Source organism: Acinonyx jubatus, chromosome D4 (genome assembly GCF_027475565.1).
Source record: "Acinonyx jubatus isolate Ajub_Pintada_27869175 chromosome D4, VMU_Ajub_asm_v1.0, whole genome shotgun sequence".
Taxonomy (NCBI): domain Eukaryota; kingdom Metazoa; phylum Chordata; class Mammalia; order Carnivora; family Felidae; genus Acinonyx; species Acinonyx jubatus.
In genome coordinates this window covers 59,542,478-59,556,826 of record NC_069391.1, presented here as the reverse complement: position 1 = coordinate 59,556,826, position 14,349 = coordinate 59,542,478, and the positions used below count along the sequence as shown (strand labels likewise).

The 14,349-nt window shown below is 34.9% G+C and overlaps 1 protein-coding gene across 44 annotated transcripts in view; it reads right to left on the bottom strand.

The window, feature by feature from the left end:
• PTPRD (protein tyrosine phosphatase receptor type D) overlaps nt 1-14,349 on the bottom strand; it is a 2,170,985-nt gene that overhangs the window by 164,439 nt on the left and 1,992,197 nt on the right. For 15 of the 44 annotated variants that reach the window (XM_053204229.1, XM_053204231.1, XM_053204221.1 and 12 more), the window contains 6 exons: nt 11,132-11,437; nt 10,046-10,239; nt 7,886-7,912; nt 3,854-3,971; nt 685-1,272; nt 148-248 (listed from right to left, as the gene is read on the bottom strand). In XM_053204229.1, coding sequence (XP_053060204.1) covers nt 148-248; nt 685-1,272; nt 3,854-3,971; nt 7,886-7,912; nt 10,046-10,239; nt 11,132-11,437 — 1,334 coding nt within the window. The remainder of the gene's footprint in view (nt 1-147; nt 249-684; nt 1,273-3,853; nt 3,972-7,885; nt 7,913-10,045; nt 10,240-11,131; nt 11,438-14,349) is intronic. The other 29 variants (XM_053204230.1, XM_053204254.1, XM_053204238.1 and 26 more) reach the window with 7 other exon arrangements.

Here is a 14,349-nt window from a genome sequence, read left to right as displayed (position 1 = left end):
TATCCTTTGAGTGGAAGCCAAAAATGAGAAAATCAAGTTTGTGTGGCTGAATCAAAGTGGTGTGTATGCTTTCCAAGTAACTTACCCAGATGAACTGCACCCCCCTTTTACAACCATGATATCTTAGAAATTAGAAAAAGAACTTACTTTGAAAGGCATGGCAGAATTATAATTTTCTGGAATTTCCCAAGACAACAGCACTGAAGTCTTCATTACTGCTTTGACATGAAAATTTTTTGCAAACACTGCTGGAAAAGGAAAAACAGTGTATTTAAACTACTCCTAAAAACATATGACCTGTCCTTTTCCACCATGGACAATCGGGTTTAAGTTAGATGCTGTCTACTTTGATCAGAGAGACAAGTGTGATTTGCCTACCTGTTTACACTATTCATTTTATTATCCCATTCTCATAAAGATCTCTCTTTTACCTCCAATTCAGTCAACTATATTGTGTTTTCCTTACCTGAGAACATTGGGTGCTGTCAGCCAGACTTGCTTGGCATTCTATAACCGAAATCTAAGGCATCCAAAACATGTTAAGTTTTACATACTTTACCTGTTTTGCTTTTGCTGAACCTATTAATATGAATGGTCCGATCAGTTATTTATAGCTTCAAAATACTGATTTCCAAAGACCGACATTCCTTTAAAGGAGGAAGGCCATAAGCAGACAAATCCTACCTTGATCCACAGGAAGTGTCCTGAACTGGACACTGGGACTATATGGCCCGGGCCCTTTGCTCGTGTGAGCACGTACTTTTACATCATATGTAGTATCTGGTTTTAAGCCACTGAGTGTCATAGTAGTATCAGCTGGAACAATAAGCTGCTCCATTGGAAGAAGTGGGATGTTGATATCCCTATACAGAAGAGTATACTTGGTGATAATGCCATTTCTCTCTGCCAGGACAGGTGGCTGCCAGGATAACTGGACGGACGTTGAAGTGGTGCCTTCTGAGTGGAGGTTTTGAGGAAATCCAGTTGGGACTTCTTCTGGAACAGAAATCTCCTTCACTATTTCTTCCCCAAAGCCCACTTTGTTTCTGGCTGAGAGCTTGAAGATATAGGATGCTCCTTTATGGATGTCTGTAGCAGTAAAGTGGTCTTCTTTCTCAGAGAACTCAAGAGTAGTGAGTGGCTCCATATCTTTCCGGCCAAATTTTAGACGGTAGCCCTGAAGAGGTCCAAATGTGTCCACCGGGGGGTGCCACTGAATGAGAGCAGTATTCATTTGAGTGTGGTTAATCACAAGCCGGGGTTTCCCTGGAACTGCAACACATGGGATGGAGTGCTGAGACCAACCAACACAGACGTTCACACTTTAATCACTACTGAATAGGAACACCACTCTATGGGATCCCCACTTCTTTATTTATATATAAAAAAAAAGCCTTGGTCTATATACCTTTGTAGAAATATGCTTCTTTTCATACTTAATTATTAAGGTAGACTGAAATACCAGAATTTGATAACAGACACAAATAGATTTATTAAAACAATAATTTAAGGGAATTAAAAAAATTCCCACATATGAAGGTTCATGTCACAGAGAAATGAGGGTGAGTAAAGATTAGCTAATTAGATACATACAGCTAATAAGAATCATGATTATAACATATTTAATTGCTGGGTACCTGTAATGTACCAGGCACTGTGCTAAGATGAAGGATCTCACTTGATTTACATTTTTCATTCCTGACTACACACTCCGATTAGTTATTATCTTAATTTTCTATGATAAGAAAATGACACCTAGAGAGATAGAAAGCTGCATAATCAGATATGTAATAAATGAGAAAGCTCTAAGACAGCCCTGGGTTCATCTGAATCCATAGCCCAAATACTTAATGATACTATTATGTTGCTTATAAGTTTTTTTTTAATAGGTACAAAATCATGTTGCTTTGAGTTATTATGGATATAATTTGTACTTTTTGTCTATACTTTATACCTGTGGAGAAACCATGACTAAAGAATGCTTTTTGACTAGTAGGTTGGCTGAAAACAAAACTCCGTTTTTCTTTTCTCTTACAGAGATTATAAATCTGTATTTGCACACCTCCAGCATAGGCTCGGCTGGGTAGTATAAACACAATAAATTTACACATATCTAAAATAAGCATCGCCTATTTCAATATTCAAGTCTCTATTGATTAAGAAAGACCTAAAATTGTAAATGGAAACACCAAAATAATCTTCTCTGTGAATAAGATCTACGATTCTAAATAATTTTTGTATAACCACTAAAAAGTGATGAGCCAGTCTTAGCTATTAAAAAAGACAATGTTATTTCTTTCTCTGGGAGTCACATCCTTTGGCTATAAATTCTGTACTTTCTTGTCCTTATTATGGTATCCCTATCTTATGGCCAACAGGAGTTTGATGCTTTATGTAAGACATCTCAGACTCATTAAGACACAATTATAAATATAGGTGAAAGAAGTGTATTTTCTTCATTTTGGGATTCAGTTTCAGGAGTTTACCCTTGGCTGTTTACCTTTCAATAGAGGCTGGTTCCATCGTCATTCAGCATGCCCCCACTGAACATGTATCTCCTAAGCATGGCATTAAATTAGCTCGGTACAATGCTATTCTTTAAAAAAAAAAAAAAAAAAAAAAAAGGGAAAAAAAAAAGCCCAGAAGACATTGCCTTAAAGGAGTTTTGCCATCTGTAATCCTGCTGCTTGAGGCAGTTCCAGGTGGCAGGATGTAAGTGAGGCAAATCTTATGACATTTAGACAAATTTGGCAGTGAGCATGGCACCCAGGAGGGTACTCAACATCACAGCTGTTCTTTGCTTTATGCCTTTACATAGAGGTGTGTTCCTAAAAAGTTGTGTGAGAAACGATTCAGGAGGAGTAAATCAAATCATAGTTTAAATGTTCCATGGGAGATTGCTATATAAAGGGATTGGAGGAGAATCCTTTTGTAATTATGTCTTAATTTATTGGTTTTACAATGTCAGGTCTTCTTTCATGCTGGCTTTTCCTAATGGGAGCCGATCAAACTAACTCTAAAGAGCATTAAGAAACTTTGTTCTTCAGAGAGAAGCAATCTGACATTTTGTAGCCTTTTTGCTTTTCATTTTTCTGTTTCCCATCTTTTATGTGACTTGCCGCTCCTCCCCTTAGAATCCCCACTGCAAGGACTGAGGAGGTGAAAATGGCCAAAAATACAAAACCATAAGTCGTCAACCCAGTTCAAGATGGCAGCTTTTCTAAAAGGGTCTGCTGCTGAGAGGTGTTGAAGCTAACAAGTGACATCTCTGTCCATATGATCTTCCCTCTGGACATTCATAGGACTTGCTCTTCCACATCATTTGTATCTCAGCTCAAATAACTTTCCTCTAAGAGATCTTATCCAATCACTCTTTCCAAAGGCCCCTAGGGGCTATCCTATCCTTAATGCCTACACACCTTTATTTTTCAGCTTCTCTGAAAATGTCACTTACTGATGTTTTATATATATATATATATATATCTATATATATATATATATCTATATATATATATATCTCCATTTGTCTGTTTATTAATTATCTAGCCCTACTCAGAACATAAGTTTCAAGAGGAAAGAATATTTCTGTTTTGTTGATTGCTGTATCCCCAGTACTGGGGGTAGCACCTGACATCTACTAAGTGCTCAAAAACATATTTGTTGAATAACTGATCGAATAATTTGGGAAAAGTATGTTCTTGCTTTGCTTCTTCTGAACTATATATCAAAAAACACAAAAGTTGATCACAGCCCACTTATTGCTTCTGATAGAATTCAACATACTATTTGGAAAATTAATATTATTGTCACCTGGAAGATGTTCAAGGCACATATATGCACAGATAATGCTTACCTGCCCCAGTGGTGGACACCAGTTTGGGCTTGCTTCGTGCACCATCTCCTTTGGTGGTGTAGGCTGTGACGGTGAGGGAGTAGGAAGTTTCAGGTTGTAGCCCAGAAATAATCATGTCCTAAAATGACACAATGGAATGACACTGATTCAAAATGCTACAAATACCCTGGGGGAAAATCAAAACATCCATCTTCATTCTATGCATGCTTCATTACTCCCTGTAGCCATGCCAAGCACTGGAAGTTTCATGCCTGGAGCTCATGCTATGGATGATCTGTGTTCATGCTGACATTAAAGTGGGGACTTCAGCCATCCTAAGAGGTAGTTCTGAGAAGTAGTAGTTAAAAACATGAAACCTGGAGCTGGAACTCCTGAATTCTTTAATTTAAACCTGCGTTTCCTTATTTACTAGGTTTGTGATCCAGGGAAAGTGAGTTAACCCCTCTGCACCTCAGTTTCTCTTGTAAAGGTTGGAATAATAGAAGGATTAAAGGAGTTATATCCAGCAAACACTTACGGCTATGTCTGGCTCATAGCAAGCAACCCAGACACCAGCACTCATATTACTCCAGTAGCTCTGTACATGCGTCCTCTATAGCCTGGTCCACAGAGCAGTGATGGTACTGATGCCACTGCAGCCTGTTTTATCACCATTTTGCCAAATGGCTGATCTGTTGGACTTTGATATCTTGACAGCCAGAGAAGTTTCTTAGGACTCAAGTAACATACTGGTTAATGATGTAGATTATGGACTAAAATCATTACCCAATAAGGAGAATTTTCTGGTGATTTGGAGTCGTCCATAAAACCAAAGAACAATACTTTTTCTACCACATCATGAATGTGGGCTCAATTAATTCTGCTTAGAAAATGTTAAATATCACAAACTATTTATTAAAACTCTAGTTTTCTCTAAGTTAGGGCCCCAAACTGTGATGGTTATGACTTAGATCTGTTCTTCCAAACTGGAGGTTATACGATTTTTTACATAGAGTGGTTACTAATTTGTTCTGTTATTTTCTCCAGAGCTGCTGCACAAGCACGTGCATGCGTGTGCGCACGCACGCGCACACACACACACACACACAGTAAAAAAACAAAACAAAACAAACAAAAACAAAAACAAAAAACCCTTTCAGATATTCGGGATAGCTTTGCTTTCAAACTGAATATAGTTAGAGTTAAGAAAATGTACAATGCCATTGACTTCCACATCTGAAGACAATGCAAGTGAGAGTTCATGGAATGGACTGGATTGTGTACAAGACAAGAGGATTTCTCTGTATAAGGCTGTAAGGGGCATCATAGAACTCAATTGTTGAATCTTATCCCAAATATGACAGTTTTTGACAGTCTTCTTTTCTTGAAATAGTAGGAATGTCATCAGAGTGGAAATTCAAGAATTTCAGATATCATACCGAAGAGCCACTGGAAAAATTATTCTGCCAGATGAATGGGCTAAATTTGGGAGAGAGATTTTATTTTCAGGACCTTGGAATAGTTTCACTAACATTACAGAGACTACAAAAACCATCCGAATCACCCAAGAGTAGCAGTAGATACAATGGGTATTCCAAAAATTATAATGGGAAAACACCAGCATTATTGCTTCCAAGGTCCCTCTCACATGCTATTGGATTTCTGCTGAATGTAGGCAAGGCTAGGGGAAGAAAAAAGCAAGGCTTGCCTCTATCACCAAATTTATATGTGGAAGAAATTTATATGCTCTGAAACTTATATATGTCTTTTTCATTTATAAAATTGAGATTAGCCACACATGTCCTTCCTCTCACACAGACTGTTACAGGATAATAAATTGTAATGCAATTTGAAATTGGTCAAACCCTCTGCAGTGGTATAATCACAGCTGGACACACCTCTATCTGCCTGGATCCCATCATTTCTTGCGTTACATTTTCTTTTTTGAAACTGTGTGCATACTCGCTCAGGGATTTCCATACCCTCTGTGGGGTGGTGTGGCTGATATCCTGGCCAGTTCCTCATTCTCTTTGTCTCCCCCAACTCATCTCCATTCAACTTCTTGTCCCTGTCCCTTAAAAGTTGGCATTCCCAGGTATTCTGAAACAGTTACTGGCCTGCTGTGTTTCTTTTTAGTCCTAAAAAACACATTTACAAATTTTAAAGAATTTTTTCTATTTATATACTAAATTCATTTTGTCTTGATTTCCCATCAGGGCACCAATGGCATGTACATTGTAAATATGTGAACATTTTTCCTTGACAATCAATTGTTCCCTCAAGTTCAACTTAACTAAAGCTCAAATGTCATTTCCAGAAACAAACTCCCTTGCTTCTATACTTTAGTGAATGGTAGAGCATATGCCAAACTTATGATTGACCTTGATCTCTTTTTCTTCCTCAAATTCCTATTCAGCAAGTTTTTGTTTTTAAAATGGTGACAAAAACTGTCCCTTTTTTCATTTCTGCTGTCTCAGTTTTGTTGGATTTTTTATAATTTCATGACTGCTTTAGTGAAAGAGTTGTTTTTGTGTCCCTGTTTACTCTCTTCTTTCTCTCTAATCTATCCACTAAGTCATTTTTAAGCTGCAGGTAATAACCCATTTAAGTAGGTCATGAAATCAATGACCAGCATTTTGAAAAGAAATATAATATACTTTAATGAAAAATATTGAATCTTACATATATTTAAAAATAAGGTATCATTTTGTAAGACCTTTATTTTAAACATATGAACGCATTGGTCATGATATTTAATGCATTCTTACTATGGATCACAGTCAAAAAAGTTTGTAAAACACTGTTAGTTCCATTAAAACTAATACCTTGCCCACCATATTTACCAACATTCCCAACAAGAGCCCTGTGTTTTGGCAAAAAATATAAATAAATAAATAAATAAATAAATAAATAAATAAAATGAAAGAATACCCTTACCAGTTTGTCTCTTGTTTCTATTTTTAATTTTCTATATCTTTCCAGTACTGAAGAGTTAAAAGCCACGTCTTTAGCTTGACACTTCAAGTTTTCCCAACATTATATTAAATGTTATTTCTTAGCCATAGTTAGAGCTAATTTACTAGCCTGAATCCCTTCATTCATGTTAAATTGGCAAAGCTCACTATCAATTGACTATATGACATTCTTGACTGTCCCAATGACTGCTTCTCCTGTACTTTAAAAAATATGTTTCTACCTCCAACTCCCCAATACACACACACACACACACACACACACACACACACACACACACACATTTTCCCACTCTTCAATCCTTACTTTCAAGTTCTCAACTACATTTTAAGACCTCTTCTTGGTCCATGGCCTCCAAACTCACAGCTCTTACTGACACTGTCACTCATTTATTAATTAATTACACATTGCTTGAGGTCATTGCTTTTGTTGTATTTTATGAAACCTTTCTGAACTTTACATACTTCCTAACCACCTACTGTAAGCACTTAGAAGGCAAAGACACATCCTATGACTCCCATGGAAACCTTTACATAATAATAAGCTCTCAATAAATAACATAATCCAGTCATCAAAATATTTTTAAAAATTCCTCTCTCAGTGAAATACTTTCTGCTTCTTGGCATGACTCATTCAATTTTACTCAAATTTCTGTGGGTATAACAGAGAGTTGCCATTTCTAAATATAATTAGTACCAGATCTACATTGTTATCCACCTAAAATGTAACCCTGGGGTAGGATAGATGAATGGCCTATATCAAACAGCTTGATATCTCTCATCTGGGATGTCTCCACTTGAAGCATGCCTCCTCTAACTGTGTCAAAAGGCAGAGTTAGTAGCAGCCATAAAAACAACATGAGCTCATGATTTTCTTAGGCAATCAGTAGCAACATGCCAATTTCACAAAATAAAAGCCTAAATAAAAAGGATAACATAGAGTGAAGATAATTTAAAAATAATTTGTTAGTTCATGCATCCAAGCAATCTGTGATGACATATCACACATAAGTGAAAGAGGGGTGTAGAAAAAACAAGCATTTGTAATCTGTTTTTGACAAAGCGTCCAAAAATTACTCACATGTTCAGTAGTATCATCAAATTCCCACTGATTGAGATTAAGAAGGTTGGGGAAGAGGAAAACAAAATAAAAATAAATGAAGAGAAATTTGCAGACTTAAAAGGCAATGCTGCCCTCCTTAGATTAAAAAAAAAATTGAAAAAATAAGCAATTGGAACAGTGTGTACAACAAAATTCCAAAGAGAAAGTATGTATGCTGTCACCCTCACCCCTAATTCATAGGTCAAAAGTAAATATGCTTTGTATTAATAGCATTAAAATCAGATAATACATATTTTTCAATGTGTGGTTCATTGGAATGAATCAATTAAGGCATAATGTAAAGCTGATGTTTCTAATCATACACTACTTTATCACATTTATTTTGACTTTTTCCTTATGTTATGCAATTAATTTATGTCAGTAATTAGATTAACACCTTTCATAAAATATTGGAATCTTCTAGCCCCAGAGAAGTCTTGCAAGGTGCAATGGAATTTCAATGAATAGTTAGCATACGAGGTAGGCAAAAAAAACCCAAAAACAAAAACAAAAAAAAACTCCAAAAAAACACAACCAAAAACATATATACATAAGCAAAATTAGCACATTAACAAATAAAAGACAAAGTAGAAGAGACGGGAAAAATGTTGACATTTAAGGCATTTTGTATCATATAATTTCATTAACCAAAATGAAAACACTGGCAAAACTACAGGTTTATAATGCAAAAATATCTAGGACATGAAAGAGGCTATCAGAGCATGGTGGCCATATAATTTTTTTCATAATTTCAGACTTACAAAAGAAAACATAGGCAACAATGGCTTTATTAATTTCAGATTGTGAGTACTTTCTGTTTCACAGATAGCACAAAATAAATATTTAGAAAAAGCAAGTCAACAGCCAGAGTCTAAAAGAATATGAATCTAAAATATACGTTTATAGAAGTAGACTTCAAAACCATGTAACTGGATTTGGAGCTGATTAAGCCACTCATCCAGATCCCATTAGTTAAGTAAGTGTTTTTGTGAATTGATTATATTAAGACATTAGGTCAATGCTTTCCTTATAGCCACAAGGATATGTATTGCTCTCTTGTCTGCACAGAGACAAGAATGCAAAATTTGGCAACCTAACGTAGTATTTCTCAACTTGGCTCACAGTCTACTTCACTTTCACACAAAGGAAGGAATTTTTTACTGAAATAAACTTCAAATTTTCCTAAACCCCATCCATTTCCATGCCCAGCGACCAATTTGCTAGATAAGCACAGCAATCTATTCATAACATCCCATCACTCCTGGAGCCAGTATAGGTAAGCTATCTGTGGATTATATGTAAATCCCAGCATAAGTTATTAACTGAAATCTTCCTCTTCTTTTCAGGTAAATATGTAGAATACAGGTGGATGTATTATGGTATCATCCTTTGAAACACTTTAGTTTACGGAAATAAAATGGAAACATTTAGTGCTCTGCTTTAAACAACTGATTACAAAAGCCAGTTGTGACTGCATGATTATAAACCATCACTCTAGGATCAATAGAGTTTCTCACATACTCAACTCTTCTTCATACTTTTCTTAACTTGGCTTAACATAGAGGATTCTCATTTATTTCCTGGGAAACTGTAAATTAATTTTTATGGTCATTATCTTCATTTTCCAGGAAATCAAATAATTACTTGTGAATACATGGTTTGATTAAGTACTAAATAAAATACTATCTGGATACCTTTCCTCAATTAAGGATGTGTATTCTTCAACAGAAGAAGTCCTACACTTAGAAATTAGATCAACTTAGTTACAAGTAGTTTTAGCATAGCTGCGTACGATTCTTTCTGTTAATTTGATTAAAATCAATTCAATTTTTTTGAAGACAGAAAGGTAAACTCAGATATCAATATAGAGAGTTGACTATCTTTATTTTAAGAAACCAGTTACATGTTCTTAATTAGGCTTGAGTGTCAGTTTATTATAATTTACTTCCTCACTTGCTGTCAACTCTGAGAAGGTAAATACACATCATGTGCTTTAAAAACTGGAATTTTGTACAGGATTTTTTAAATGTAAAATAAACAAACAAACAAACAAACAAACAGGGCCCATTTCAAGGTATGGACTAAAATAAAAGTATCATAAATAAATAAAAACATAGGTATGTGTTTTCAGAGGCTTACCTGTGCATCAGCCAGCATCACATCCTTCAGCATGGGCTGGCCCTTGGGCTCACCATTTTCCATCCTCACATAATGCACCTGGTATCCTCTTATCTGGCCATGCTGTTTATTGGGCACAGGTGAGCGCCATGAGACTTTAACAGATGTTGAGTTGACAGCCTCTACCTCGACTTTGCGAGGAGGACCACTAGGAACTGGAACAACATCATTGGATAAAAGAAAATTATAGGCACTTGTCCCACCCATTCAGAGTATTTTCTTTACTTAGGTTTTAAAAAAAAAAATGGGCAGACACACTATGTTTCCTTTGTGGAATACAAACATTTTCAAGCAATGAAAATGCTCAACCAATCTGCTCTACCTTTTAAGAAAAGATCAAAAAACATGACCGATGCCAAAAAAAAAAAAAATGGAAGAAAAAAAGAGTATCAGAGAAATAGAAAAACATGTAAAAAATGTACAAAAGCCAAGGAAGATGCTTTGAGGCTCAAAGCATTAAAGCACAAAGAGGAATAGCATTGAAATAATAACAAAAACTGGTTGTTGATTGTTGTGTGTTTTTTTTTAAAGGTTTCTTTTTAGCAGAATAAAAAGATTCTTGATTATATGGGTTTTCTTCTCTTTTTTTTCTCGTATCAAAGGTTTCCAAACAACAGATGCCAAAAATTGAATGTCGAGCATCAGTGTCTCTGAAATATGCAAAACAAAAAGGCAACAAGAAGATAAGAAGACAGTTTTGAAAAGTTTACTTCAAAATGTAAAAGAAGTTATTCAAAAAGGCCACGAAAAGTGCAGAAGACTTTAGACGGAAGTATAGAGAACGGCCTGGATTGCAAGGTCATACCAGCGAACTGTTCTTTTAAAGGGAAGCGAATTATTGTGTGGAGATTGAAAAAAAAAATGCCCAGCCTGCAGCAAAGATAGGTCTTTGGCAAAAACTACGAAGTTATAGCGATGCTGGGTAAAAAAGATGAGCAGAAAAACAAAAAACAAAAAACAAAAAACGGATTACCGTTAGCCTATCAAAAGACAGCAGACCAAGATTGTGTCAGAAGGGTGCAAACTGACGTAGCAGAGGCAACATACCATCTTCATCAGTTCGAATCAACACGGAGAAGCTCTCGGGGCCAGGGCCGACGTCTGTGTGGGCTGTCACAGTGATCCGGTACTCAGTCCATTTTTCCAGCTGTTCCAAAAGGTACTTAGTAGTGTCCGAAGGAATTCCCAAAATCTCGTGAGGTTTGTCATCTTCTCCATCCACGGAGGTGTACTTGATGGAGTATTCAGTAATAATTCCATTCTGTTTTTCCACTGGTGGAGGTTGCCAACTTACCAAAATACTAGTGGAACTTGGGCTGGTGCAACTAATGTCTTGAGGAGGAGCTGACGGCTCTTATTTTGGTAGTGAGTTAAAGGAAGGTTTGAGTGAAAGGGCAGGAGTGGTTGGAAAAAAAAATGATAAAACAAAAGAAAAGGCAAAAATAAATAAACGAACAATAAGGGCAACAAAATGAAAATAAGGCTTTGAAACTCAAAATAAAAATTTAAGTATATGTACCTTGGCTTAGTAATATGAATAAACCAAAAAATGAATAAATGACCAGAAATAATTGTTAAATAATGGGTGGGGGGAATATGTGAACATGAAACCTTGAGATAATAGAGCCTCAAATAAAATTACCTACCTGCAATTTAAATTCTTCTTCTAAACCAATCCCTCAGTATTTCCCAGCCCTACTGCACAGACTACCCAACTTTAAAAAAGCTGTAAATATGGCAAGATTTATTACATGAGAGTCAGATGATGCTTCACAGATGCCATTTCAAGCTTTCATTTCTACATTCTAGAATGAGGGTGATTCATGTACAGTATTCATTCGTGAAAGGGTTTTCAAGTGTAAAAAGTTGCAGTAATTGTTGGATGCCCTTCCAGCAATTCCAATTAAAAAATAAATAAATAAATAAAAGCCCAAATATAAAAGTGTTCCCTCTGACTATCTGAAAAACGGAGCCAGCCTGACCAGTTTTAATGAAAGGTGTTAATCTAGCATTGATTGTAGCCCATATACAGTGAGCATGCAGAATCAATAAAGGATGAAAATGCATAGTCCAAGATTTACCTACCCGAGGGTAATGTCAGGCTTGTTGATTCTGACTGTAACTTGTACTTACCCTACGTCAGCTTTCAGCTTTTTAAAAGAATTTATTATAACTCTTCTTGAGACATCATTACTAGTAAAGAATTAGATTCCACCAGCAAATTTTGGTAAAATCAATAATAATCATCTATCCCCCAGTAACAAAGCCATTAAAAAGAATTGTTTAAAAAAATCCTGAGAACCATCTGGAAAAGATATGACTTATGTGCAAAATCTCCTTCATTTTGTACATAGTTATTCACACAGAGTTTACATAAGAGTTAAAAGAGAAACTTTCCTATTGTCCATTCTAAAATAAAATGGTCACTTTATGAGCGATTAGTTTCCATCAAATTACCCAAACATATCATTACTTGAAAAAATTTAAAAAGCAATAAGAGCAATGCAAATGTTATCAAAAAATATTTGGAAGTTAATAATATGTAATTCCTTAGAATAAGAGGGATAAAATTTATTTATTTATTTATTTATTTATTTATTTACTTATTATTTATAGGTGAATCAGTAAATCATTTCTAATTTTATGTATTTAAATATGGAGTTTGGTTATTTCCTGAGACTTTGTGGGTCTTAATACTATGTAGTGTCAGGTGTATCTGTTTACAGGGTTATCTGTCTTTTTAAGTTTACATGTCTTGTGATCTTCATCATAGTGAATCAAAATGAAAAGCTCCCTGTACTGATCATAGGGAAATTCTCATAAGAAAATCTTGTACATTTGGAGCAAGATTTGCAAAATCACTAGAATATCTATCATTTTTATTGATTCTGGCTACAGGTTCTTATATTTCAAATTATGAAACTATTTCATATGCATTATCAGTATTCATAATAAATTGAGTCATTCATGTAACAGCAAGACTCATTTGTAATTCTTTTTAAAAAGCTGACTTGGTTTTTACTGCATTGCTACCTTCAGACCTCCTATTCCATGAGAATATATTCAACATTATTTGGAACTTTTACTTTAATAAAATAAAGAGTAGTAGATAAGCTTTTGACGTGGTTATAAAATGTCTATTCTAGCTCTGTATATTTAAATATATGTGTATGAATGTATGTATCCATAAATACATTTGTAAACCAGGCAAAATACAATATTGAAGCATATCACATTTTTTTGTAATGAAATTCCTGAATTTAAGAATTATGTTCTACAATATTAATTATTAGCCTGCTCGGCATTCAGAATAGAATACAAAACTGCATTAATTTAAATGTTTCAGTTTATAAAAGAAAGGGAATTTTATGGGAATAGGTTATTATCCCTAATGGATTAAGTAACAGAGCCCTAATACTTTTTGTACCAACACTCATGTTTTGAGAAAGAGAGAGACTATATATTTATCTTCAAAAAACCCTGGAAGATTTTAAGTTTCTATAAGAAAATGAAATAATAGAAAACTTGCCTATGTGAAAGAAAATTCATTTTTTAGAAAATGTAAATTTCATCTTTGCTGAAAGGCCTAAAATTTAGGTCAACAGAGCGTCCACTTTACAAAATTCAATGTATTGAGATCACACATATCTATTGCATATGTAACTATCAAAAATCACATATAAAATATAAAGTATAAAAAAAATACCTAAGGAATAACTCCATAAAACTGTTCAAGGTAAATGGTTGTTTAATACACTAATTATGGAAACTTACTAATAAAGAGCAAACAATTGTATTATTATGAGTAACCAAACTTTCCATCAAAAATAAACTTCCATGTTAATACTTTACACAAAGCAATCTTCCCTGGATACAATGAACCCCCATTGTGATAAACATAACTATGCTTTAGGTTACAAGTTCCAAAAAGAAATTGAACCTGAGGAAATAAAATACAATTTAGGATTGCAAATGTACTTGTGATTTCCATTGTTCCTAAATTTGTCCAAATACAGATTTTCTATGAATGTTCCAAATTTTCACATGTACTACTTGCGGACTTAATAACAAACTAGTCACAAGAGCTGAGCTTTTCTCTGAGTAGAAACAAATACAGGAAATAAAGACCTGTTAGCAAAATTAAAACCTCTGTACTTAAAAAACATACATATACGGTCTCTGTTGCCTCTTTAGTTTGCTAAGCCCTCTTGTGATTATTTGGCAGTGTTCTCAACCAGAAGTTTGCTTTGTAGCCTTATAAATCA